The sequence below is a fragment of the Olea europaea genome, unplaced genomic scaffold, assembly GCF_002742605.1.
Source record: "Olea europaea var. sylvestris unplaced genomic scaffold, O_europaea_v1 scaffold1492, whole genome shotgun sequence".
NCBI classification, from domain to species: domain Eukaryota; kingdom Viridiplantae; phylum Streptophyta; class Magnoliopsida; order Lamiales; family Oleaceae; genus Olea; species Olea europaea.
In genome coordinates this window covers 16,963-44,651 of record NW_019232487.1, presented here as the reverse complement: position 1 = coordinate 44,651, position 27,689 = coordinate 16,963, and the positions used below count along the sequence as shown (strand labels likewise).

The following is a 27,689-nucleotide window of genomic DNA, read 5'->3' as shown; positions in this document are numbered from 1 at the left end:
CATGACAGTTTTCAAAGCTTACTTCATAGATATTCTGGCAAATTTGTTCTACTTATTATATTCCTGACCATGTCTTTCAAAGTTCGATTACAGCTTTCAGAAGCGTCATTCTGCTTAGGTGTCCCTTACATGGTGTATTGAGACACTATTCTACACTCTTGTAAAAACTTGTGAAAATCACCCATGTTTTGAGCAGACTCGTCGTATTTGCCATATTACTCACCACCACGATCAAATATTACAACTTTGATACTCTCTCTTTTTTTTACATTATTTCTCTACTTCCATTTTGAAAATCTTTAATTTCTCAAATGCATGGAATTAATCATTAATTAGGTAAACACATCCATATCATGAGAAATCATCAATAAAGATTATGAAATATTTGATCCCACATCTGGTGGAAGGCAAAAGTCCACTAACATCAGTATGTATCAAGTCCAAAATACTATTACTCCTAGTTGAAACTTTCCTTGTAGACTTAGTTAATTTTTCTCTTACACAATCGACATAAGTGTCAAACTTAGAGAAGTCTAAAGGGTGAAGTATCTCAACTTTTACTAACCTTTCCATTCTATCCATCAAAATGTAATCTAATCGCTTATGCCACAACATAGAGGACGATACACGGATTAAAGCCATTTCTTTTTTTGATTCATTGGTAACACACGAGACTTCACCAAAATGAGCTGAAGACAATTTATATAAACCATCACATAAAAGTCGATTCCTAATCAAATTGGAACCATAAAATAACTCAACGTTTCCAGCACCAAAGTTGAAGGTACAATCATAAGCATCAAGTTTCGATTTAGAAATTAAATCTCGTCTCATTTGCGGTACAAAAACTATATTTTCCAAAATAATGGTAAAATCAGACTCCAAAGATAACTTCACTATCCTATGAGTCAACCTTCACTTGAACTCTATTTTCAACACTGAAGCTCACTTCGTTCTCACTTGGCCTCCGTTTGCTTGTAAACCCTTGTAGGGAAATCGCAATATGAATACTAGCTCCCGAGTCTAACCACTAAAAATTCAAAGGCACATCTACTAAAGAAGACTCAAAACAAACTAAGGCCAAGGGAATACTTGCAGAACTCTTCTTCTTTTCCAACCAGATCTTAATCTTAATATAGTCTTTTCGCCTATAACCCTTCCTTTTTGCAGAACTTGCACCGATCATTTTTCTTTATGACTCCTCTGGGACCACTAAAATTTTTATTCTGCTGACTTTGATGGGACTTATTACCCTTACGAAACTTATGTTTATGATTATGAGAAGGCCCCTTATTCTGTGACGGCTGAAAAGCTAGTTACACAGTTTCAACAGTTTCCCGGCGCATCCTATACTTTTATTGGGCACACACTACTATGAGGTCATTCAAATTTTATTTATCCCACTGAGCATTATAAGCAATCCTCAACTGATTAAACTTGCTAGAATGGCTATTCAAAACATAATAGACCAAGAAAGGCTCCACAATGGAAATGTCAAGAGCCTTTAACTTAGATGATAACATTTTCATGACATGCACCTAGTGTCAGCTTCATCAGACTCAATAAATTTTTCTCCTATGGCATCCATAAGATTTTTGACATTTTAATTATTGGGAATGACACCTAGAATGGAATCAGATATTGATCCCTTAATGATTTTCAAACAGAGTTTGTTAGCTCTTACCCACTTTTCATGCTCGTCTACACATTCAACGGTACTCTTATTTGTGGGTTTCTCAAGCTTTTTCTCCATTGCAAAATTCAAGCCCAAAAGACCAAGTGCTATTTCTACGTCTCATTTCCATCTCAAATAGTTATTCCCAGTCAAAGTTTCAATAGCAGACAATTGATTCGAAAGAGATGAGGCATTATAAACTGTGAAAATATAAAATATCACACTCAATATCATCCAAACATAATGCATGCAATCAAATGGATGATATAATATCCAACTAATTAATATGGGCTATTAATTAGATAATCCGTGATTTAAATCGAAACATATGAATTTTATTACGGTAAGAGCCTAGGTGCATCATCATAAAGTCACCTTTGAGTCGACAATACAACATGCTATAAGGTACTCTTAAAACACATCATGTAGCCTGTTAACAAAATTACACTGGTTTTCGAAACACTAACACCTTTGAGCAGAAGGAAATTTCTAAACCAAAATAAGCTCATTAACTGTCTTATGCCATTTTTCAAAAATATTACATATAATAACACCTTTGGGCAAGATATTACATACAATAAATCAAAAATATTGTGCAGAAATATATGTATATTTTTATTGTAGAGAAAATCAAATAAATAATGATGAGTGTGCCACTTTGGCAGCTACCACCCATTTTTATTTCAAAATATTTCTCTTATAGTGGGAAAAACAAGAATCATCTCAAAACCCATGAAAAATTTAATCACAGAACAAAAATTATGCAATAAATCATGATCATTAATTGATGAAAGACAAGAAATCCATATCTGATTAATATTAAGAGACGAAATTGGCAACAAAATTTCAAAATGAAATTTAATGCATAAATAATGGCAATACATAACATTTTAATGAAATAATACAAAAGTCGCCAATTAATTTTATTATTTATTCAATATATGATTTTAATCGGGTCAAGTTTAAATAAAATTTTAATTGGACCAATTGAAATTTTAGGGTCAAAAAACTTTTAAAAGTTAAATAAAAGTCCTTTTTAAAAATCACATTTTAACCCTAAATTTAAAATTAAAACTAGGTTCCTTAATATTCAAAATTGCATGGCAGGTCCTTATATTAAAAATTAAAATATGACCCCGATCTCTAATTGCAGACAAGCCCTTAAATGATAATTGCAACTGAGGACTCAAAACTTGACTAATTGCAATTGGAGCTCCCATCTCCATCCCCGTTTCTGTAGCCGTTGGAAATCACCGCTAGGACAACGACACATTCCTCCACCCCAAGCTGTGAAACAGCATCAAAAGGATTGTCGTCATCGTCGCAAAAATAGCAATTTTGCTGTTTCCTTGATCCGCCAACGCCGACGACGGTTCCGATTACAATTTGCACATTTAAACCAACAATGTTTCACAGCAATAAGAAGATACGCATCCATGGAACAATTATATATACAAGCAACACATGGTCATTTTTAGATCTTGCCACAACCAAAATCAAATCTAAAATCCATTATAGTAGGAAATCAGTTTTGTCTACAATAGGGTGTTTTTGCGACTTGGGTTTTGATTTATTTTCATATGTTTATACAATGAATGCACACGTGAAAACATTAATGCATTTATTTATTTTTAAAAGGTAGACTTCCAGCAAAAACGAGAAAAATTAAGAATTTGGTGGTTGGTGGAAACGGACGGTAGAGAAAACCAGGAGGAAAAATTTAGAACAATTTATTTCTATTAAACGGACCCAACTGCGTGTGGTTTGGATTTGGTTCTTTCATAGGTTTTTAATTTATAATGAATACAATATACATTATACACATATGCACAGCACCACGTGAAAAGTTGACACCTTTTTTTTTTTTTTTTTGATAAAGGATTCCGATTTTAGTATGAAGGCTCTGATACCAATTGTTGAATTTAATTGCAATCATGCTAAGAACTAGAATCACAGAATAATAAATTGATAAATCGAATTCATACCTGCGGAAACCATCGTTGATATGAATAATAGTTATAATATAAGCCAAGATCTTCCCCTCCTTGCTCCTCACAAAGTATTAGCTATCAATGGGGCAAGTCAATAAAACATATAGAGATGAGAGGGGACCTTGCCTTTATATAGAAAATTATTTGAGTCGTCCCATTACGACTAGAATTCTAATTATGATTTATTTTCGACCTACATACTTTAAATTACCACATCAAATTAATTACAACTCGTAAGGTGTAAAAGACTCAATTGATCACTTAATAAATTTGGCCCAAACACAAATATCATTATAAGCCATATATCTAACCCGTAAAATTTACAATCGATTGTGAAACCCACGTATGGAATTATTAATTATTCCAACATTTCTCGCACCTTCTAAAACGAGCCATATACGGGATATTTATATAAAGTACATTGCAGACAAAATGAAATAAAAGGCTAGGATTAATTTCATATAATGGCCTGAATTAATTCCTGCTGACACATGCAGGTTGTATTTAATTCATGCAATGATTGTGTCCACAAAACAGCCATACAAGCCATACATCATCACGTAAACTTCCCACCAATCTAAGCCTTCAAAATATAAGGGAGTGTTTGATATCATGGAAATAAAAAAAAAAAAAAAAGATGGAATTGGAATTGGAAATTCCAACTTTTGGTGTTTGATACATTATATTTTCCATGGAATTGCATTTCTTGAATTTTTTGAAACTTGGAATTGTCCTTGTTTTGATGGAATTTGAATTCTCATCATATTGGTGAGAATTCAACCACCCTACTATAGCAACTTCTTTTTTTTTTTTACGTTTTTTTTTTGTTGGTAATGAAAACCAATTCTAAAAATTATTGTAAAAAAATATTTTCCTTTAATTGACAATTTTCATGTTAAACAAAGCCAAACGAACATAAAAAACACTTTTATTTCAACATTTTTCACCTAAAAAATTATACCAATCAAATACAATAATTTACAATTCCCAGAAAAACAATTCTAGGCAATTCAATTCGCTAGAATTCATTTTTTAGGCAATTCAATTCCATCTTTATAATCAAACAGACTCTAATAGTTTAAGGTTGGAAAACTTCAAAATTTCTGGGTCAAAATACACTATTCACATTTCCAGATTTCGTCCTCAGCAAGAAGGCAGTTTCGTCCAGCCGTAGCACCTTGTTTGTGCTGAATTTTCCCAATCACTGCCTAGGCGGATTCGGCCATGATTGCAGAGCGCAAGTTATTGCTCATTAAAATACTTAGATCGAATTTAAAACTAGGGAGGTAATCGGATTCTTTTCTCACAAACTTTTGGCTTGCCTTGTAAGACCAGTTAAAATTGTCCAAGTAAAATTATTAATAAATTAATTAAAATGGTTTATCATTGCTAAAATTTTATTGGTCCATTAAAAAATGACAGTTTTATAACTGTTCATTTTGACAGAAAGTGTGTAATTTTTTCACAGTCCATAAAACTGTATCTCATTGCCTATAAACGTGAATGGAATCCATAAAATTAAAACATTCAATTACATAGAGAGTTAAATAGAGAGAACCGTTTCTTTATTTTACTAGTTTCTTTTTTGCCGATTTAAATCTTTCAATTAATGTCATGGATCAAGGTATGTTTCTTAATTAATTAAATTTATATGTGAAAATCATGAATTTTAAGATTTTGATATTAGTGTTTAATTGCTTACATGTAGTATCAGAGTCAAGTTAGAGAATTCTTAATTTGCATTTAAAGATTAATGTTTTCCACTTATCAATCCTTAATTATTTCTTATAGATTTAAAGATCAAAGTTTCGTTGAAATTAATGAAACTAATTATTGTTAAAATTCACAGCTGCATTTTTCGATTTCGTGAAAATCCGTTTATGGGTCATTTTGTAATATCGCGCAGTCATTAATTGTGTTAATTGCTTCTAGGCAACGTCAAATCTCTTAATTATTTTAATATCAAACCTTGAACACTAGAGTTCTGACTCGAATCTCTTTAATGGTGAGGATTAAAATTAGAATTTTTTTTATCGAAGTTAATAATTAATTTTTTATACTTCATATAATTTACAATTTTTAATTCATGTATTTTATTAATTTTTATCGAAATTTACTAAAAATATAAATTAATCTTTACTAAACAAAGACTAAAAAAGTGTTTAGCCTATTTGACAAGGCGTTTGATTTTCCGGTTGATCCAGTGACTATTGCATAAGACTCAATTAGATTTTTGGTCGGAATTTTCCATGTAATTCAAGGAAGATTTTACAAGATCATGGTCACATGACTACTTTGCGGATTACTGACAACTGATTCGTTCACGATTCTAAAGCGACACGTCGATGACATGTCATAATCGAATTCCTGCTAAAGCAGTGACGTAGATGGCGGCCCTCCGCCACTTGCCGCCGTCACGGATGGGGCTGTGTTTGTGGTGGACTTTTCATGTCTAAAGTAAAAGTAAAATTAAAAGCCGCACGCATAATTATTGTGTAAAGACATTACTTATAATCATGGCTGCTGATTAAGCAATCATGTATTTTCTTGAAGATTCATGAATGTTTTGATAACATCATGTTTGGCTAAGCTTTAATATTTTTAAGTGTCCTTGAAATAAATAATAGATTATCCATCAAATTAAAAATAAGAAAATTACTTATTAAAATTTAATTAAATAGAAATTCCAATTAAAAGTTTTACAAGTGAAACAATAGGAAATCAAATTAAAGTAGGGTTCTTATGTAGCCTCCACGGACATGGTGCAGTGCTAAAGTAGGATGGTTCAACACGGAGCATCGAAGGTTCGAATTTTCGCAATAGCGGGAAAGCAATATTTATATTAGAAGGCAGTTGTCCTGTGGAGGCAAAGTTATGATGCACTTTGTCGCCCCTCCGGAGGTCCTGTCCGCACGACGTAAATGGAAGTCTACAGGGAGGATAACCACATCCCGAATGTTCAGCCCAAGTGTGTATAAGTTGTGTCCGCATCCGAATTTATCTGGGTGGAGAACCAAGGGGAAAAACCGTCACCCCTCGAGATTAGTCAGGCGAAGTTTGGATACCTAAGTTATCCAAAAAAAAAGTAGGGTTCTTATGTACTCGTCCCATAATGCATTTTGGTTTCTCCTAAAAAAGAGGATACCTTTTGCATTATGGGATAAGATTCACATACGAAGGGAATTTCTCACCGCAAAATGGCAGAATAACCTCACATCATATGAATGAAAACAAAATAAGAATAATGTCCATATGGCCACCAAGAGATTCACTCATGCCGTCAAAACAAAGTCATATTTGACAACCCTCCATACCAATTATAAGGCTCGAAGATTGATACAATCCAATCTTTCTCAAAATTTTCGAAAATGAGTGATCAAGAGATTTTTTAACGGGTGAATAATATCGACGATCACTGAAATTAAACATGTGTTATGATTTAATCATTCAATTTTATATTGTTAATTTAATTCATGAAGAAGTTGACATGATATCCTTGAAGACGGAATGATCAACTCGTAACAAAATTTTAAGTTTAGTGACCAACTTAACGAAATAAAGTCAAGTGACTTACATGAAATTTCGTTAAAAGTTCAGTGGCATTGAAATCTGGAGATAAGATTTAGATGAAAATTTGTATCTCGTTCTAATCATGTTATTCTATCCATTGAAAAACTTGTATCCAAATTGCGATTTTAAATTATTTTAAAATGATAAAGTTGCAAAAGCCACTTGCACCTATAATTTGCACATGATAAACATTACCATCTTGCATTAGAATAAGTGGATGGTGCAGGTGGTGGTTTGGGATCATATTTATTATTTTAAACCATTACTTTTATGAAAAATTGGTCCCGCTTTAATTCTTTATGAGATTGTTTGCCTTAGTTTATCATCTTTTAATGTTCTTGTTTTTTTTTTTTAATTATTATTATTATTTAGTACATATTATATATGCTGATTCAGAATACGGGTGGAGAGAATATTAGAGTAAAAGAAGGGGTTGAAACCAACACCTTTCTCAAATTCACGTTCGGTATAAATCAATTCAAATTTGAAGTACGATCGATTAGAGTACTCAAGTGAGACGTAATTAATAGTTTAGTCTATAAAAACATGTTAAGGTTTGCGTCGCCATCACTCGAGCCCCTAGCAAACTCGAACTTTACTTCTACAGATGGAAAGAAAATGGGGCCTCTGTTTGATTGATGTAGAAAGCTATGTATTTCACATTATAAGTTGGGACACAACATGACAAAATAACACAATTGGTATCAAGTCCCATGAATATATACTTAGTGATCAAATCATAATCATTTGAATCTGCCCCCGTTTGGTATCATTTAAAATTCAGATTTTAATCTAAGTCAAAATCAACAATCAATTTTTACAATATATTTTATAGGTTCCACAATTTTTTAACCACGTTTTCATCAATTTTATTAAAATCTACTAAAAATCTTATTTTAATCGACTAAAAATCACATGCCTCCGTCACCCAGAATGGTCCATGATTCAGACAGCTTGAATTGCAAGTCAATTTTTCATGTGAGGGTGAATAAATGCTGTCAAATTCCAGTATTCTAGGAATGACACAGGCAATCTTATGCAATTCTGTTTGTCCCAAAAATAAAGGCATATTTGGTAGACATTTTGGACATGATTAGACACTACAATAACCTAGATTTTAACTTCTTTTTCTTCTATTATATAAATAATAATAAAAAGTAAGAAAAAAAAGGGTTGAACCCCAACTTTGAGGCCCCCACCGCCCTGCCCCTAAAGTTTTGTGAGTGAGGTAAATTATGGGATGTGCCCCAACAGGTCAGAGAACAAGAGCCGTCTTATACTGCACTTACAAGGAGTTCAATTTCATGTCTCAGGAATCGAACCTCCACACTGCGGCTGCCAGCAAGGCGTGAGATAGCCTCACTCCTGTCCTTTACACCACTGGACTATGCCACGGAAGGCCTTTTTCTTCTATTATGTTTAATACTAATGTAGTCCAACACAAAAAAAGGAATGGAACAAAGAGATTTCACAATGCAAGAACAATGATGGAGGATGGAGCATAGTCGACATACAGCTAGAATAAACAATTATATGGTCGAACGATATGCAGGTTTTGCCATTAATCGAGTTTTAAGATCAAATGGGGGCTTGACTAAATCTCGGAAATATTCTGAAGTCCACGATTTCACCATTACTATTATCTACAGATTGCGTTGTGAAATCGACTAATAAACTGCTCACGAACATGACCTTATTAGGCCTAAATTGTAGAGGAATTTCTCCGACCTTGAGCGGAAGAGTTCACCAAAAGAGAATTTTCCCGTCTGTGGAATAGAGTACGAATCATCCTTCACACGGAGGATTGTTAGGCCTATTTCTTTACGAACTGCTTCTATTGTTTCACTTTTAACTGGGTATCCGGACGCATCAGCAACATAGAAAACGTTTACAGCCTGAGTACCTCGGGTTGTGACCTCTGCTCGCGTAACTGAAAGACCATTCTCTCTAAATATGCGAGTTACATCCGACAGAAGGCCGACCCTGTCTTCACTACATAATTCTAGTCTTATTCCCTGCATTATGCACGCAAATGTCACATGCAATTTGAATTTGAAACAGACCAAATGTAAACCGGCTTCAGATCAGTACCTCAGATGTTCGTCTCTTGATTGCTGCTTCCAAGCAATGAATTACACGTTGCTTCTCTGCTTCTGAACTAATGGGGCACCCGTCGACATGCCTTATATAATATTCCTAGCATAGAAAAGAACAGAACAGAACATAAATGACCGAGGATCCCATATGGAGATTTCCAATTTCATTGCCTCGTGACAGTTTCACAGTTAATTCATTGTAGTGGTCCGCACTAAATGCCAATATAGACCGGCAACCAAAATGCAATTCATTTATGGAATGTTTGGTAGGGAGAACCGGATATTAAAGAAGAAAAATAAACTAGAATCTCATTCTTATTCTATCTAGTCTTGTCTAGTACCGTATATACAATAAAGTGTATTTGCATATGCATAATCTTGCTGACTAGGAAACCACAATTTTACTTATATGGCAACTCCGTTTTCCAATAATCTGGAAGCACGCTAAAAACCAAATATTTCAACTCTAATTAATGAAAGGAAAGTTCAATCAACAAACTTCATGCTACAGAATACCTGATGTGCCTCTGGTCCTTCAGCAATGACAGTGGCATGGAAGACAACATATTGCATATCTGTCAATGTGCATACTGTGTCAAAAAGCAGCTTAGGACGATCTGGACAGCTCACGTTAACCACAGTGTAGCCTTTATCTACATAGTTTTCTGCAGTCACGAGGGGTTTGCTCCGATCAGATATCATGCAATTCATATTCTCATTCTCATTATCATAATCACGATCAGCATACATCATTTGATGCAGCCTCCTCTCTGTATGAGTAGAACCGACAGAAACTTCAGTGTTGGCGCTTCGCTTATCTGTGTCTCCTTTTAGAACATAAAGGAGAAGTTGCTTGATCTTAGCAAGTCGATCTGGATCGTCGATGGACAATCCATTTTCTTCGTCAGTTATATAAACAACCGAAGCCATTCTAGAGTTATGGGTCCATACTTCGGCAGCAACTACATTACACTTGAGGTTAGCAAGAATGGCAAAGACCTCAGAAATCAAGCCCGGTCGGTCTCTTCCCGACAACTCAATGGTCGTATGATCTGCCGTAGGTTGGATGCCCACAGATCTTGTCAAGGATCGAAAGCTGCGTCCCCTTGGTCCCAGTGACTGCAATATTATTCAATCATCAGTATTATTGAAGCTTATATGATTTGCAATTGATAGTATGAGAAATATCCATTGATTCTCCTTAGTTTACTCTATCCACGTTCACTGAGACGAAAACTTTCTTGTATTTATTTATGCGACCGAAGATCTGGATGCAGTAGAGGAATGATGTTTTATCTGTTCTTAATTTTTAACTTTACATGGATTTCAAACAAATATACCATACAATCAGCTGCTGATGTTGACAGACTCGTTAGTTTCCTTTTGAGTGCCGTAGCTGATGTGCTTGTAACAAATTCCGAGTTCTAAATTCAGAACGCTATAATAAATTAACAAATCAAGAAAATTAATGAAGTAAATCGCAAAACCTCATTGTATCCATGTAACAGTGAAATAACGGAATTTAGATCAGACAGAGTTATGAATCATAAAACTTTCTATCAAGAATTTAATGAAACCATTCTTAAATCATAAATTACGAAAATAGCTCCTTCAGAACAATTCTACACACTCCTATGAACAGCATGAACAAGTGATCTATTAACATTTTCAGATAAATACCTGCTGAATGCGCTCGGCAATGTTATCTTCAGAGACCTTATTTCCGTATTGATCAGTAACATGAAAAACTGGAGTTGACAAACATAAAAAATGCCAAAAAATCTACCATCAAAGAGAGTTAGACTAAAAATCTGTTTTAAGGAAATTTTTGAAGGAAAAAATTGATTACCATCCATAAACCATTCCCCATCTGAAGAAATGTAAGCCCTCCTGATTATCAGGTTCAGATCAGTAAGAACCTGAACCACCTCCAATAAACTTCCTCTCTTGTTTGCACTATCTACCTGAAAATCCCACAAAAACATATTAATCAAAACCAAAATTTTGTCCAAATGTAAAAACTTTCTTGATTTAATCAAATTCAAAATTCTATTACCTTGATCAAAGTAGCTTTCTTGTTTGATGCATTATCAACAGTTACCCTAGAAAAAACCCACATCAAAAGTAAAATTCAACAACCACACCTTGTCTTTCAAAATTTACCATTTTCAGTCATAAAAGTTACCGTATCAAAAAAGAGAATCAAAATTGACCAGTTACGGAATTCACACATATAGCATAAACAAGAAACAAAAAATCAAATTACCTTGGTGGGTTTATTCTAAGAACAAGCTTCTCAAATTCATCATCGACGCTAACAGATGGTGACCAGTAATCCATTTTTTTCAAAAATTTGACACAAAAACTGACCCAAAAATGCTCTGTTACGTATGGTGGAACAGTTTTTATTTAAGAAAATCTCGTGTAATCTGAAAGTGAGTAGCTGCAATCTGGGTTTGGATTCTGAGGTAGGAGAAAAAAGGGGTCTGAATTGTTGCGGTGTGTTGGTTAAAATAGGCAATGGCTCTTAAGCTGTACCAAGAGTTTTTGGAGGGACTCTTTTAACATTAGTTAGCACATTACATTACACATGGGAAAATGAGATGTAGTGAGAGAAATATAGAGAGAGAAAGGGGGGGCTCATACGAGTCCTCATGAGTCCTTGCTAACACAGGCTTGTCGCATGTGGGACCCCAGCAATCAACACCACTTGGTCTATGCTTTGTTATCTTGTTTATTCCCCATGGCAGCTCCATTTATTTTATTTAAAAATTTTGCTATTGGGTGATTAAGGTTAATGAGTCGAATTTAATTATTTTGGCGATATTATCTTTTTAGATTGATTGTTTTTAGACTGGTAAATTCATAAAGCATTCTGTCTCGATTCAAATAACAATCAGACTTCGGTGAATATGGTACTTTTATTAAATGATACTTTCGACAGGAAGGAGATAATCAAATAACTAATGTAACTTGATCAAGATAACGCAAATTAAATCAGAAAAAACTTAGCCCTTATTTGACAACCATTATTTTCTATTTTTTTCTCCACGTACTCGTTTTCAACTATACATTCACATTATAAAATACTCTTTACATAAATCTAAAAACTTTTATGGTACTTTTAAATCACACATTCTCTTAAAAATTACTATTCAAAGCTCTATTTTTCTCAAATAATGATTGCCAAATAAGGACTTAATTATAGTTCAAATATTATTTATATAGTTGAGTTAAATTTAAATTGAAACTCTAAAATGTATAATCTTTATATAATATGCAACGTTATAAAATTCAAAAATTAAATATTTAGAATTTAATAAAAGAATTTCAGAACCAACCAATTTACCCCAAAAATTAATTGATTCACCTTACAAAAATTTGTTTCCTTAATAATATGAGAATATCATAAGGTTTCTATAAAAAGACAAAAGCTAATAAAAGATTTAGTAAAATAAATAAAGAATATTGAAAAAAATAACTAGTTCTAAATTGTTACAAATGTAAATTCTTTAACTAAGGATCAACTTGAAGAGCTTTACTATATACTTCTCTTGTGGTGGGGTATCCTCGAAATAAATTTTCAGTGAGAGACATTAATAAGTACGTTTAACCTACTTTTTGGACACCCCACTACGTAAATTATCTTTCTTATTTATCGTTTGGAAGTATCGGAAGAAGACGCTATTCGACAATACATGTTAACACAAGAGTAATAGACTAATTTCTATATGAATTATATTGATGTGAAGTGTTGTAATTTCAATATCAGTTGAAAATGTGGTATGACACATTTTGTTAGTCTAATATGGTATGGTTTAGTCCTTGAACTAATTGCAAAATATTGGCAACCTCTTTTTAATATTTGCCAACAATGATTGATTATGATTTACGATTCCAAATCCCTTCATCTCTCCATTAACTCTTTAATTAAGTGCACTTCTAATGAGAATCTCTATCTTTGAGATCCACTCCCACCCCCATTATACATTGCAATTTGTTTAGTGGTGATAGGACGTTAGTAACGAGCCAATTGAGGGGCGAGCTCGTCGATTTCCATTTTTTAAAAGTTAAATAGATAAAAACAAAATACAATTATACAAACCCTTCTTTGTTATTCGAGCCTGGGATCGGCTACTTAAATTTTGAGTAGGCGGAGTTAAAAATTGTACACAAACGTCTTATAAGTTGTAGCATGTACAAATTTTTTAAAGAAAATTAAAAACGATATTATAAAATAACAAATTCTGATTAATATGATTAAAATTGCATCAAATATCACTTATGACTTACCTAACGACATGTAATTTCGACAAATTAAAATTTATCTTGTCGTCGAAAATGAGCGTCTTGTCAAATCCTTCACATACATTAATAATGCTTCCAAAATACTTATTGCCAATTTATGTGGACGGTGACATTTCAATTTCCAATTTAGCGTATGCCGCATAAATCCAATTTCTCGTATGCCACATAGATTCATGTTCGAATCAATGTGGCATATGATAAATTGGAACAGTAAGAAAATTGTAATTGGATGAAGTAGAAGAAGTGAAGAATAAATAATTTGAAGATGAAAGTGGGTGAGCCTTGTGAGGATATTTATAGGCAAATGTTTTGAGGGAAAAAATGTAGTCGAAATTCGCCCACTGTAGCATAGGAGCCACAAGCCAGGCTCGCAAACAAGCGACTCACTCGTTTGGCAAGTTGAGGCCTCGGCTCGGCTCGCCAAACGTGGCCCTGCGCTCGGCTCAAGCTCGGGATTTGACGAGCTTGAACCGCCCACTAGCTCAGTTTTGAAAAGCCGAGCTAAAAGTCGTTCGGCTCGTTTGAGAGTCACTCCCACCCCCATTCGGCTCGAGCTCGTGATTTGACAATCCCGAATCGTCCACTAGCCCAATTTTGACGAGCCACTTGGCCTGTTTGAGATCCACTCCCACCCCCATTATACATTGCAATTTGTTACTATTGGGTTTAATGGTACAAGGAATTTGAGCATTTATTGTACTCTAATTTGTTCCTTATTTAGATCATTTTCTTTTTTTAGTGTGTCATCATGCTTTCATCATTTTGTATCACCATCCAAAAAATTATATTTCATTCATTCTTATTTTGGCGGGATACACCTAAACAATTGAACCCCATTTGAGAGCAATTTTTCATCCCAAAAAATCAATTTTTTGATCATTATTTCATTATTGTAGTCGTCATTTTTTACTTCTTCATTCACAGGTGAAATCTATTTTTCTCTCTAATAATCAAAAAATCAATTCTTATAATTACTATTGAACAGGCCTTGAGTAAAAAATATTTCAAGTTGTCTAAGAAACATAAGTTGTAGTGCAAACGCAAAGAATGAGAAAAATACCCCAATCTAATTTTGTTTGTTCATAATGTCGCGAAAAGATAAAAATTAAAGAAACTCTAATATTTTATAGTAATATATAAAAGAGAACAATCAAGAAAATAACACAACTTCAAATTGGGTTTCAATAAGAAAATCTAAAATTGTAAATTTTGTAGTAATTTGTCGTGTGATATGAAATAAAAGAATTCATTACTAGTATCAATTCAAGTTATCTCTATTTTTTTATTTTTTTTTATTGTAAAGTTGTAACTTCATCATTATTATTATTTTATTTATTTTTTTGGGGGTAGCTTATGAAATTGAACTAGCAAATGAAAATACACCACCTGGAGTCTTATATAATTTTGTCTTTTCTTTATTTAAATCCTATCTTTGACAAATTTAATACTATTTAAAAATCAATAAAACGTGTACCATTTAAAATATGTATCCCCTAGCCAGAAGCCCATACAAGTTGAGCACAACATTTTGCCTTTTTGTGGTGTAAAGTAACCATTGCCTTTATGTCAAATAATAGTTGGATATACAAATTTGCATGATAATTAATTAAGATTCTTGACTTTGTCTACATTCTATATTCACATTAGTAGGGATATTGTGGAGATCCCCCTCATGCCCACGCTTCGATGAAGGGAATCTACATAATGTAGAGACAGTGGATCAGAGGGGTTTAAATGTATTGATTTGGGAAATGTTGTCCCGATTGGGAAGGTATTTTAAATTATTTTGTGGAATTTACTTTTAAGTCATTTCACAATTATTAATTAGTGAGAATCAAATATGAAATAATCTCCTGTGTTCTCGCATGGTCCACGTAATTTCATTTTCCGATCTAAATAAACATGGTTGAGTACAAAAAAAATGTCTTGAGAAATTCTAAGGACTCACTTGTTGGAGCTTGAAGTTCTGTCCCAAAAAAATGTTTGAAATATGACTTGTGAGAGGATTGTTTTTGAAATGAATAATGCATAATCAAAATGGCAAAGTTTAATTCGCAGGAGCGTAATTAAACATGACAAAATAATGATATATAGACCACAAAAAGAAAGGAAACAAGAATTGAAGAAAGAAGAATCCGAGGCAAGCGATAATCACTCTTTTCTTAAAACAATATTTTCTCACAACGATGCTCACAGATTATGGTACTTGTCTCCCAAGATGCAACGGATATGGCTTGTGATGAAAGCACTTCAAACCACAAGTTCCAACAAATTTTTTAATAGAATTTCCCTCTTTAGAAGGAAGATGATAGGGATAATTTTGGAGATGATTTTGCAAGAAATTCAATGAAATGCTCAATGCAAAAGTGATATGAAATGCATTATGGGCGTCCAAAGTGTCCTATTTATAGAGGATTGGGGATTGTGGGTGAAGTGACACGCATCAAACCTAGTAACTTTATGGAAGGAAGCATCACTTACTATCGCTAGCTTATCGCTGACCTCTTGCTCGAGCACCAATGTCAAATTTTTAATAGAAACTTTCGTCCACCTCTCGCTCAAGTGATCGACTTATGCGAAATTCAGACCAGTTTTTTCTCTATTTTCTTCTAATTTTGGACTGCAATTCCTCATTCATTCGAAAATGATTTTGAAATTTCAAATATATCACAACAATCTACTCAACAAGTTAAACAAATTGGTCTATTTGCATTTGTAGTTTGACCATCATATCAAGTCCGCATATCTAATCGAAGTTGACACGAATGCCACTTTTCCATTTTTATATTTAACCAAATTTCTCAATTCAAAACCAATGTTCATCTAAAAATTAACTTATGAACTCAATCTTTTTATGTTATGTTGAACAAACTATTGGATCATCGTGGTCTCAATTGATGACACCTACCGTCCATGTGATTTCAATTGAGAACACTCTATACTCCTTGAAAATCTACGTGATCTCCCCATCAAATTTTGACAATCACGTTTCGATAACTTTAACTTATATATTCACATGGCTAAGTGTTGGCAATAACTCTGAAACTACTCATAGTAACTTCTACCTCGAAAATTAGAAAAATAGCTCAACTTATTTATAAATAGAAGATATCTACATTCATGTTTAACCAGTATAAAACATTTATTAACATATCTCTAACGAGATTTTTAAATAAAACAAAATGGATTCTGATACGAGGAGTCATGTTGAAAATTCTATCAATCAATTAAAACACTTTTTTTAACAACTAACAAACAATTTATTTATCAACCTCAAACATTTCCTTTACAAAATTAGCAAATACATTTTTTTTAATAGATTTTTCCACAATGACTACCAATAATTGCTCCTACAATGACCAAAGAAGGCTTCATTCTGAAACGGTTCTAGCAACCGCATTTTGTCCAATGATAGATCTTAAAACTTTCGTGATGTGCCTCAGAAAAGTGGATAAAAGAGAATATTTAAAGTTAATTCAATCTTTTCAAACACATCTTAATAATGTTAATGTGTTAAGTGGGACCCTTTTTGTCCTTGAGAATAGAATATTCTTTTTGTAGGTCAAAAACGGGATTGATGTATTTATGTATAGTGGTGAACAGCCCAAATGTTTCATGTTGGTGTTAGTCAAACTAATAAATATATTTTCTATGTTTGATAGAAATTAAAATTAAATTTTTTTATCATTGTTAAAGTTAACAATTAATTTTTAGGGATATATAACTTTTTAATCACATATTCTATTAATATTTATTAAAATTTGTTAAAAATCTAATATTAGTTTTCACCGAACAAGAATATATATATATATATATATATATATATATATAAAGGCTCATTAGATGAGGGCAATGAAGATCAGCAAACGACCTGACTGCACAGTGAAGGGACCTGTAAAACACCTATAAAAATGCCCTTGTACACTGGACATTTTCCATTCAAAAATACATTTTTCTAACAAAAATGGGGCTCAAAAATACATTTTTCCAAATTTCATGTTCTTAAGATTTTCGCTTGAATTCCTTGATTCGCATTGCATCACATCATCAATTAGTTGTAGGCCAACAATAGAAAAACTTGCCCATTCACTTATGACAGGCCCATCGATCATCACGCAAGGAAAGGTCCAAAATCATAAGCCCACAATAATTCAGGATCCATATTCTAAACAAATAACACTAGAAAATTCTAATTTCAATTGCTTCTAAAGTTCAAACTGAAAACATCAAACAATAAAAACCATACAAGAGAACAAATCATGATGCTGATGAAAAATTAGCAAACAAAAAGAGAATAGGCCACCGCCATTTTTCCATTAATTATTTGCTGACAAGTTAAGAAATCTAAACGAAGAACTCCTTGAGTAGAAAAGGCTAGTCCTCATCATTCATCGACCCCAAGATCGCCCCACTTAACATTGTACTTGGCAGCAAGATAGTGAGCCCCAACCGGACCTCGACTTCCATAAGGATAATACTCGGGAATTAATCTCTTATCTTCGAGCTCTTTCAAAAGAGGTGTAAATAGTGCCCAAGCAGCATCCAATTCATCACTTCGGATGAAAAGTCTCCTTTCACCTTCGATGGCATCCAAAAGAAGTCTCTCGTATGCATCAGGGATCTCCTTTGAGTATCTACAGAGAATAAAAAGAATATATTACAGTTAAGCAAAAATGTTTACCTGAATTGATAAGAATGCTGTGATAATGGATTTCTAATTCATTTCGAACATTTCAAAAGTATTATCAGCTGCATGGTATAATTTAACCAGTTTGGAACAGAATCAGTAAATAAGACATTGATTTACATCTAATCTTCTAAATGCGTGGATTATTTAGAGATAGTTTGCACACAAATCCATATGACAGAGAATTTTTACGACCTCTTGAAACTGCAAAACATGGAGATTAGGGGTGATTATGGGCCACTTGGGAGCGGTCTTCAAAATCAGAGCTCAAAAACATGTTTTAGAGAAGGTATATGAATATGCTCTTAGAACTTCTGAAGTTCTCTGTACTTGATTTACCAAAAAATAGAGAAAAATATGAGAAATACTGAAACGGCCACTTGAAAAAATGACCAAAGCAATTCACCGGATGAACACCATAAACAGCCATGACAAATCACATTAAGGGTAAAACAAAATTGAATATTCTAATCATTACCTTGCTTTGTATAGAAGGTTAAGATTACTTCGGTCCAATCTCATTCCCAGCCCAGGAACTTTGTTGTTGATCTTCAAATAAATAGCTTCATCAGGCTGAACTCGTATAACAAGCTCATTTGTTGCTCGGTCAAGATCAGTCCCAAAGTTCCTATTGTATAAATTACCAGGAACATGTCTGAACTGCACTCTTATCTCAGCCCTGAGAAGGGTAAGAGGCAAAGTGTAAGGACAAAATTGAAAAATTGGAACAGCGTTTTAATTGCACTTCAAAGTTACTTTCCCATAAAGTGTTTGTTTTTTTTTTTTTTTTTTTTTTTTTTTTTTTTTGAAAAACAAGTATTTGACAATCATATTTCGCGAAAGAAGTAACAGAAGGTTTGACAAGAAATTGTATAATTTGGATTTTGCTAACCTCCTATCATGTAAAGCTTTCCCGGCTTTCATTAGAAAAGGCACTCCGTCCCATCTCGCGTTATCTATGAAAAGTGCAGCCGCAGCAAAAGTTGGAGTTAGGCTGTCATTTGGTACGGTTTTGTCATCCGTGTATGCCGGGTAGGTGATGCCTCCTTTTGTGTGACTCTTGTACTGTCCAATTACCACGTCATCCATAGATAAAGTCCTCATGGAACGCAAAACTTTAACCTGTAAAGTATCGAAAATTAGTAATAGATCTCACAAAAAAAATAAAATAAAATAATATAATATATATATATATATATATATAGATATCAGCTGAGGAAAAACCTTTTCGTTTCTAATATCTTCTGCATCCAAACTGACAGGTGTTTCCATGGCAAAGAGGGCCAATATTTGAAGAAGATGATTTTGCATTATGTCTCTTATTATCCCGTAATTGTCAAAGTAACTGGTGTAACAGGGGAAGACGAATAAAAGAGAGTGAGTTCCGAAGATGCAATTAGACTTATTAAATGCCTAATGTATGACACAACTTACCCTCCCCTTCCTTCGGTGCCGAAATCTTCAGAGAAAATAAACTGAACATTCCTTATGTACTGCCTTGACCACAAGGGCTCAAATATAAGGTTTGAGAAGCGAAGAACAGAAAGATTCTCTACTAGCTCCTTGCCAAGATAGTGATCTATCCTGTAAGAGAGAAAAACAAATAAGAAAATTTCTCAATCAATCACTAGTCCATCCCCATTACAGATTATAGTAAAGAGTCACAACAAATAGAGAGTAAGAAATAGTTCACCTGAAAATTTGATCCTCCAGTAAGTATTGCTTGAGAGATCTAGTCAAAGCCGCTGAGGATTCGGAATCCCGACCAAAAGGTTTCTCCACAATGACCCTTGTCCAGCCATTCGCCGAAGATGCAGAGACACTTGCACATCTTACAGCATCTATGAAAATGTTTGGTGGGATCGATAAGTAGAAAAGTCGATTGGAAACTCTTCCAGCCTGTGTAGAAGAAGACCACATCAGTTGTTAAAACTAGCGAAACAAACAAGAATTCACAGTTGTTAGTCAAAAATATCATATTTCATAATTCCCAAGATTAGGGTTCTGACTCACTGGAATTGGCATCTACCAGACAGTTTCATAAATCTGAGTTCTGTACATTATATTAAAAATACAAACAGATAACCTCATACAAAATTTCTCGTACTTTTATAGTGTAACTTTGAAAGGATGGTACCAAAGTTTAAACCATGATGTAACTATTCAAAACTAGAATAAATGCAGAGATGCAAATTTTAGGAACAAAGATTTTTGGATTTCCCATTAAAATGCTAATTGAATTAATCCACATGCATAATGCAAAAACCAGAAAGAACTTGCCAAAACTCTCATCGAAGTTCGGCTCCAAAGGTAGTTGAATAAACCAATTAAAATATAGGACAAAACTCAAAATCAATAAACATGATAATGATAATGATAATGATAATATCCCCATTACCTCATGTTCCTTCAGTTTCTTATCAATTTCCACAAAATCTTCCTTTGAATCATATTGTCCAGAGTGGTAGAAACATCTTTTTAGGAACTGTTCCATCTTTTCACCACAATTTTCCCTAATAACAATATGAAAAATGCGTGATCACTCTGAACAATTCAGCACATACAAGCTCAATTTTAAATGAAAAAATACAAATTAGAACGGAAGGGAATGCAGTGACTGAGTAAATCTCTAGCAGAATGCAAATCAGCAGTCACCTTTTGTCAATTCTGCAAGTAAGAGTCTTGCTGACCATGTTTCTTAGTTCAGCATCAGTCATCTTACTACGGGCATAACCAAAGATAGAAAAATGCTGTGACCAAATAAATCAGTTAAGTATTATGTCCAGATCCATATCAGAACATCACAATACACTCATTGAGCAAAGTCGCATAGGCCATTTTTCATAATCAAATCCGTCACTTTGCAGTTTTTACATCAAAATTAAAGAAAAACATAAAAAATGTGACACAGACCTCAGGGAGGCAATCCTCGTAATAAAGTGCAAAAAGTGCAGGAAATATCTTCTTCCTGGCAAGGTCACCAGAGGCTCCAACAACTGTAATACTGACGGTGGATTGATCATTGTTAACATCAAATCCAATTGGCTCTTTATGTTCCTCCGGAGGAGAAGCTGACAACAACCCATCTTTCGATTTTTTTGTAGGAGCTTCATTTTCGACTGTGGTTGCTGTTGTGGCTATGGCACCTAAAATATTCTTGGATTAGCTAACACAGCTTGCATACATAAATAACAACTTACATAAATATGATGTTAACATAAAAAATAATTTCAAGAACAAATACAACAAGAAGCCACATCAAGTCCGAGAACTCTATATTTTGGGGGTAAAATTGATTTTTTTTTCTTTTTCTTTTGCTGATTTTAGCCAAATGTTGGGATGGAAAAAATTAAATCTCTTTCTGGTATTCAATTCTCCTAACAATTGAGTTTACACAGAAAATAAATATCTCTCTTTCATCGATATCTGTAAATCAAATTATCAAACCCACAAAAGAAATCAACAGATACGATTCGAAACACAATTAAGAACAGAACCGAAAAAAAAAAAAGGTTCACAAATTCAAGCAGATAAGAACATAACCAATTAGTGACCAAGAAAATGGGCACAAAATCAAAAGAAAGAAAGAAAAAAAAGAATTAAAAGTCAAAGAAACAGTTTTATTAACACATAAATAAGGGGGGAAAGAACTAACCATCTTGCATTAGAATAGCATTTAAAGATAGGCGGCCTTTAGATTGTAAAGAAATCTTTTTTGAGCCCGGATTTTTAGGAGAAATTGCAGAAAATTCTAAGTTGCTGATATAATAATGATGCTGATCAGACCAAAGAGACGAAGAATTTGAATAAGCTGATGATGATGAACAACAATGTGTTGATGAAGAAAGTGATGCCATAATCCCAAATCTCTTCCTCTTAGAATGTGATTTTAATGAATTGAATATGTTTCTATATGTGAAAAAAATGAAAGAAAATTTGGTGGTCACGAGGGGGTTAAGAGGACTTCGGAAATGTCGACGGGGTGAGACTCTTGAGATCTCCGAAAGGCTGGCTTTTCTGGTAGCAGCAGTTCGGCACTTGGGCTTATGCAAGAAACAAATAGAATTATTTGAAGGCAATATTCGGTGTTTTAAAAATCGAACCTGTCCTATCGGTCCAATCAAAAAATTTGGGAATGGAAACCAAAAATCAGTCAAATTAGGATATAAAACCTCTGATTAAAAATTCACACCAGAACCGGTTAAACCAGCCGGTTTTTGAAACATCGGTAACCCGTCCCCCGATTTAAGTGATTCAATGTATGTAAATGTAAATGTAAATTTTTTAAATTTTCGTAAATGTATATTTTTTAAATTTTTTAAAAATCAACTATTCTACCACGGTTCAATCTTTTGACTCTTGATTCTTTCTGCTTTTCGAGTCTATTGCTGACTCGATTTTTAGAACATTGATATTTTCTTTTACAATGGACAATAAGAGCATTTTCAATAGATTCTCTACTTTTGAAAAACATATTATACAATTTAGAGAATAAAATTTTTTAATGTGTTCTTTATCTTTAACACTTAATTTTACTATTTTTAAAAAATATTTATTATTTTTCTTTATCTTTTATTTCACTAACTTTCCTCCAAGTTATTATATTGTTTTCCTCAATTTTCTTTTTGTATAGATATGAAGAATTGAAAATTGAAATATTTTGAATGCATTTACTTATTGAGAGTGGATTTGACTCTCCAAATTTAAAGAGTCAAATCATTTTCTATTTTAAAATGTAAATTTGAAGAGTCTTTTGAAATAAAATTTTAATGTTAAATTTTTTAAAATATAAAGCATTTCACTTTTTAAAGCGTCTCTTGAATACGTTTTAAATCAAATATATTTTTCTTCCTCACATCTTTTATATTTCCAATTTGAAAAAGGTTTAGTATTCATCCTTCCACCATGGAAACTCCCAAAAAATGCACTTAATAAAATAAAAAAGAATATCACAAATCATTTTTTACCTCATTTAATTTAATTTAATTTTCCTTCTTTTAACCTAAGTTTTTCGGTAACAGGTTGTTTTATATATAGGAAAAATTACACCATTTGTTCTTAATTCATTTCGAGCAGCAACTTAGCCTTCGGATCCTTATTTTCAATAAATAATTAAATTTTGTCTTAAATATATGTTTGGTAGTTGCGCTTACGCAAGAACCAACTACAAGTACTAATGAAGCAAGTGGAAGAATATGACTAATTTAATAAATTTATTTTCGTTATTTTGTAAGAAACTATTTATTACCAATGCGAATTACCAAGTACGTGAATTTCGTTTATGCCCTTAATATTTTTTGGTTATTGAGCAAAGATATATATAATCTCAGTCTATGTGGCAATGAGTAATAAGCTAAATGAAATGTGGAATTAAATGATTAAGTTAATTTTACTTATCATTTAATGTCACATTAACGTTATATACATTGGGTTTATAGTCACAGTGGGACTAAATAGCATTATTTAGAAAAATTGATCTGACCATTGTGCAAACGTTTTAGATGGAGAAGATGCATTTTAGAATTTTGATTTTGAGAGAAGATAGGTTATTTCTCTACATTGCATGCGATTTCAGCGATTAATACTATAAAAATGACTGGTGAGATTCTTCCGATCGGCACATAAGCAAAAACACCAACAACTCAACAATGTGACCAGTTTCGAGAAGTTCAATAATGAACTTGGAACAAAATAGAAGTGCGCTATTAAAACGAACTTTTGTAGTGAGGATGGGAAATCCCATCGAAGGGCACGATTTGGACAATTCCTTCTTTGTTTATGTACTCAAACTGTGGAAGAATTCAAGATTGAAAATTTATATGTATAAAATATCATACATGAAAGCTTCTTTCATCTTAAATTACCTTGTCACAACTAAATTTTTTATTATTATTATTATTTTTTTTTAAATCAGGATCAATATTCTTGACTCTTTCCCAAAGTTTGACAAATCGTTTTTACTGTGTTAAGATTTTTTGACTTGGTATTGTCCTAATTAAAATAGAAATTTGATTTTATTGTTTGTTTCCAAGAAGAAATATTATTTGTGCTGTTTTATGTAATATAGGATTGGTCTATCGTTTCCTATTTGGAGTAAGATTAGTTAGTGACGTCCTGTGATTAGGATCTTCTACCTTATTTTTTAATCCCGGTTCGTAGGATCTTTCGTAGTCTCACTTGGTCTAATTTAGATACGTGTGAGATATTATATGATTGTAGTGGAATATCATTTTCTTTGATAGTCCATGATTTTTCTCATGTTTAGGAGTTTTCCACGAAACTCCATCTATTTTATATTTTATAACTTTCAGAAAAATATAATTTGAACAAGATCATTAGACAAATCGAGGAATTGATCTCAATTCTGAGCAAACCTCATTTAATTCAATTTCCCTTTTACCTAACTTGGTAGGCGACACATTGACTTAATTATAAGAAGAATTGCATCATAGTTTCCTAATTCATCAGTTGCGAGTTAGTCCCCCAACTTATGGAAAGAGCGATACGACTACTCCCAAACGACATAAACCATTTAAAAAGAGCAATATTGATAGACAAAATCGTTAACATAATGTTCTAATGATTTCACCGTTCACACGGGGGAGACTTTGAACGACATTTATAATGGAAGCCTGGTATCGTGTTTATATTAAAAGGTGATACCAAATTTTCCTTTAGTTCTATTGGACAACAATGCTATTTGTACATTAACATGTTGACATCATTCTTGACATTCTATTGTTTTCAAAATAAGCGTTGGCGGGAAAATGTTTTTTTATTTTCAAACCGTTCAATGTGATGTTGTTACGTGACACAATATAAAAAATGTTGTCAAACTCATTGTACAAATAGTATGATTCTCTATTGGAAAGCCAAGATGGGAATGGCAAGTTTACACATATGAACCTCTTTGGTTATTGTAAAGTGCGGGGAAAAGTAGAATCTCTTCTCCGCCAAGGAAAGAATATGACTGGGTCAACTATTCCAACTCCCATTAGCTAAATTAGTTAAAGGTCCACAAACTTCGTTTCCCCTCCCCCCTCTCTCCAAAATATTATTTACTAATAAAATTACTAATTTACAGTATCATTCTTAAATAATTTACTGTATGAATGCGAGATTTACGGAACGATTTAAGCAAGCGAATCCTAAAAATTTCAATAACCATATTTTTTATTTTTTACTATTGTTGCATCAAATTACATTTTTAATTATAAATTAAAGCCTCTCGTGAGATAATAAAATTTGAGAAAGCTATATAAAATTTAATTCACCTTTTCATTCTCAAACAAGCGTACATCACGAGCATTCAACATTTATACACAAAAAAGATTGAATTCGAAAAAATTCATTGTAGAATTGGAAAAAAAAAAAATCGTAACTCGTAAGTGTGTTGAGAAATTTTCTTTGATTGTCACTAGTTGTGAGATCTTAATTCTAGTTATTATCATTAAGGATTTGATTTTAAATTTTGATTTCTCGATTGCTACGAGTCATGAGATCTTCATTTTGTAATTGCCTTGGTTAGGAGTATTGTTTTCATACGACGGAAGTTATTAGGTCAGTCCCAATAGTAGGTAAAACTTATTAGATATCGGAATCAATGGTACCTAATAAATTTTTCAACCCACCCTATTTTATTTTTATTGATTTAATGTTTTTTTTCAATTTTACAAAATAGGATTCTACTTGATTGTTTGATTTTTAAATTATTTTATCATTTTCAAACACACATACACATATTGTTTCTTTAGCGCATCAATCTCGTAAAATTAACTTAAAAGTTGATTCAAGTACAATTTATATCAAGAAACCCTAATTAATTTTTCCATTACAATTCCTACACTAAATCCCCATTTCTCACGCTCTATTGACCCCGCACTAATGATTTAGCCTCAAGCAATCTCTTTCTGTTCACTCTTGCAATATAAGCCTCCACTCTTCGATTCAATTCCTCAGTAGGAATATAATTCTCCTCTTCTTCATCTCTCTTTTCCCTTTTCAAGATCCCACTGGACATTTTCAATTCTTTCTTCTTTTCTGCATGTAAAATTTTATCTTCAGTATTTTCCATTTTATCCTTCTGTACTTTCTTGTTTGCTGGTGCAAGGTATTCGTCGTATATCTCTGTCTCTGGAGATGAATTTGAGCCTGCCTGTTTAGATTCCATTCTTCGATTCAATTCCCCAGTTGGTATAATTTTCTTCTCTTCTTTCTTTCGTTTTTCCCTTTTCATGACAGCCCCACTGCATATTTTCACTTTTTTACTTTCAGCATGGAACAGTTTATCTTCAGTTTCCATTTTCTCCTCCTTTTTCTTGTTTGCATGTATATAATTGGACCGTGCAGTGTCTCTGGAGATGAATTTGAGCCTGCCTGTTTAGATTCCATTCTTCGATTCAATTCCCCAGTTGGTATAATTTTCTTCTCTTCTTTCTTTCGTTTTTCCCTTTTCATGACAGCCCCACTGCATATTTTCACTTTTTTACTTTCAGCATGGAACAGTTTATCTTCAGTTTCCATTTTCTCCTCCTTTTTCTTGTTTGCATGTATATAATTGGACCGTGCAGGTGCCCTGTAACTCCGGCAGATTTGAGAAATGTATTCATCATAAATATCTGTCGATGGAGATGAAATTGAGCCTGCCTGTATAAATTCTCTGACGAGGACGATGACGATTATATTTCCAATCACGAAAAGAAACTTGGCAGTGAAGAAAAAGGAGAAAATATTTTGAAAAGAAACTGAAAAAAGGTAGTTCATGGAGGGGAACCAGAAAGGGTAACATATAAACGAACAAGAAATTACAGTAGTGAGGGAGTATAGAACAAAGTTGTAAAGAAACTGGGATTTCTTGTAAATTTTCATGGCTTGAATCTTGTCTACCTTGATAGAACAATTCATATTTGAAAATTAGGGTTTTCGAGTTGATTTAGTGACGGAATTCTTGTGAACTATTCAAGTTCAGGGAAGATTTCCATTCACATATCCGACACAACGAAGAGGAGGCACAAATGAGCTCTTTAAATGAGGTTTGGAGTGGGGGTGCATTTGCCCCCCCCCCCTCCCCCCCGGGGGTTGGAGAGGATATTTTCATGAATTCCACACATGGTTCTTAAGAGAATAGAAATACAAAAGTTGATGACAATCTCATTCTTTTTGAAAAAGCAGTGGCAGCCTATAGTTGTGGACTTATGTAATTATTGTTGTGAGAAATTAAACCGATATTGCGCATATTATATTCACAAAATCATGTCGTTTATTTGGGTGAAATCGAAACATAATTTTGACTTATCGAAATGGATTTGAGAAGACAAATCAATAATTTACAGAGTCTGAACGTATGAATATGGATTCATCCA

General features: G+C 33.1%; 3 protein-coding genes across 3 annotated transcripts; all 3 read right to left on the bottom strand.

Annotated features, from left to right (window-relative positions):
- Positions 1 to 8,685: 8,685 nt before the first annotated feature.
- Positions 8,686 to 11,919, bottom strand: LOC111376338 (ACT domain-containing protein ACR4-like). Its single transcript, XM_022999287.1, has 7 exons — positions 11,599 to 11,919; positions 11,389 to 11,434; positions 11,182 to 11,296; positions 11,013 to 11,080; positions 9,849 to 10,451; positions 9,328 to 9,432; positions 8,686 to 9,251 (listed from the first exon to the last, which is right to left on the bottom strand). The coding sequence occupies exons 1-7, from the start codon at positions 11,670 to 11,672 to the stop codon at positions 8,916 to 8,918; spliced, it is 1,347 nt and encodes a 448-aa protein (XP_022855055.1). The 5' UTR covers positions 11,673 to 11,919; the 3' UTR covers positions 8,686 to 8,915.
- Positions 11,920 to 17,820: 5,901 nt separating this feature from the next.
- On the bottom strand, positions 17,821 to 22,392 carry LOC111376337 (glucose-6-phosphate 1-dehydrogenase, chloroplastic). Its single transcript, XM_022999285.1, has 10 exons — positions 21,983 to 22,392; positions 21,241 to 21,473; positions 20,983 to 21,077; positions 20,726 to 20,840; positions 20,021 to 20,226; positions 19,762 to 19,911; positions 19,552 to 19,672; positions 19,220 to 19,449; positions 18,806 to 19,006; positions 17,821 to 18,274 (listed from the first exon to the last, which is right to left on the bottom strand). The coding sequence occupies exons 1-10, from the start codon at positions 22,182 to 22,184 to the stop codon at positions 18,025 to 18,027; spliced, it is 1,803 nt and encodes a 600-aa protein (XP_022855053.1). The 5' UTR covers positions 22,185 to 22,392; the 3' UTR covers positions 17,821 to 18,024.
- Positions 22,393 to 26,111: 3,719 nt separating this feature from the next.
- LOC111376336 lies at positions 26,112 to 27,317 on the bottom strand. The gene is made up of 2 exons (XM_022999284.1): positions 26,877 to 27,317; positions 26,112 to 26,655 (listed from the first exon to the last, which is right to left on the bottom strand). Exons 1-2 carry the CDS (start codon positions 27,229 to 27,231, stop codon positions 26,195 to 26,197), a joined length of 816 nt encoding a protein of 271 aa, XP_022855052.1. The 5' UTR covers positions 27,232 to 27,317; the 3' UTR covers positions 26,112 to 26,194.
- Positions 27,318 to 27,689: the final 372 nt, after the last annotated feature.

What these genes read in the sequence shown, in the direction of transcription:
- LOC111376338 (XM_022999287.1), bottom strand. Translation starts at nt 11,672, where the DNA reads ATGGATTACTGGTCACCATCTGTTAGCGTCGATGATGAATTTGAGAAG. An exon ending in TGGGGAATGGTTTATGGATG is followed by an intron (nt 11,081 to 11,181) that starts GTAATCAATTTT and finishes TGTCAACTCCAG; the next exon opens with TTTTTCATGTTACTGATCAA. An exon ending in AAGGACCAGAGGCACATCAG is followed by an intron (nt 9,433 to 9,848) that starts GTATTCTGTAGC and finishes TTTCTATGCTAG; the next exon opens with GAATATTATATAAGGCATGT.
- LOC111376337 (XM_022999285.1), bottom strand. Translation starts at nt 22,184, where the DNA reads ATGGCATCACTTTCTTCATCAACACATTGTTGTTCATCATCATCAGCT. An exon ending in ACTTGCAGAATTGACAAAAG is followed by an intron (nt 20,841 to 20,982) that starts GTGACTGCTGAT and finishes TATTGTTATTAG; the next exon opens with GGAAAATTGTGGTGAAAAGA. An exon ending in AAAGCTTTACATGATAGGAG is followed by an intron (nt 19,007 to 19,219) that starts GTTAGCAAAATC and finishes TACCCTTCTCAG; the next exon opens with GGCTGAGATAAGAGTGCAGT.
- LOC111376336 (XM_022999284.1), bottom strand. Translation starts at nt 27,231, where the DNA reads ATGAATTGTTCTATCAAGGTAGACAAGATTCAAGCCATGAAAATTTAC. An exon ending in TGCACGGTCCAATTATATAC is followed by an intron (nt 26,656 to 26,876) that starts ATGCAAACAAGA and finishes CCAATTATATAC; the next exon opens with ATGCAAACAAGAAAAAGGAG.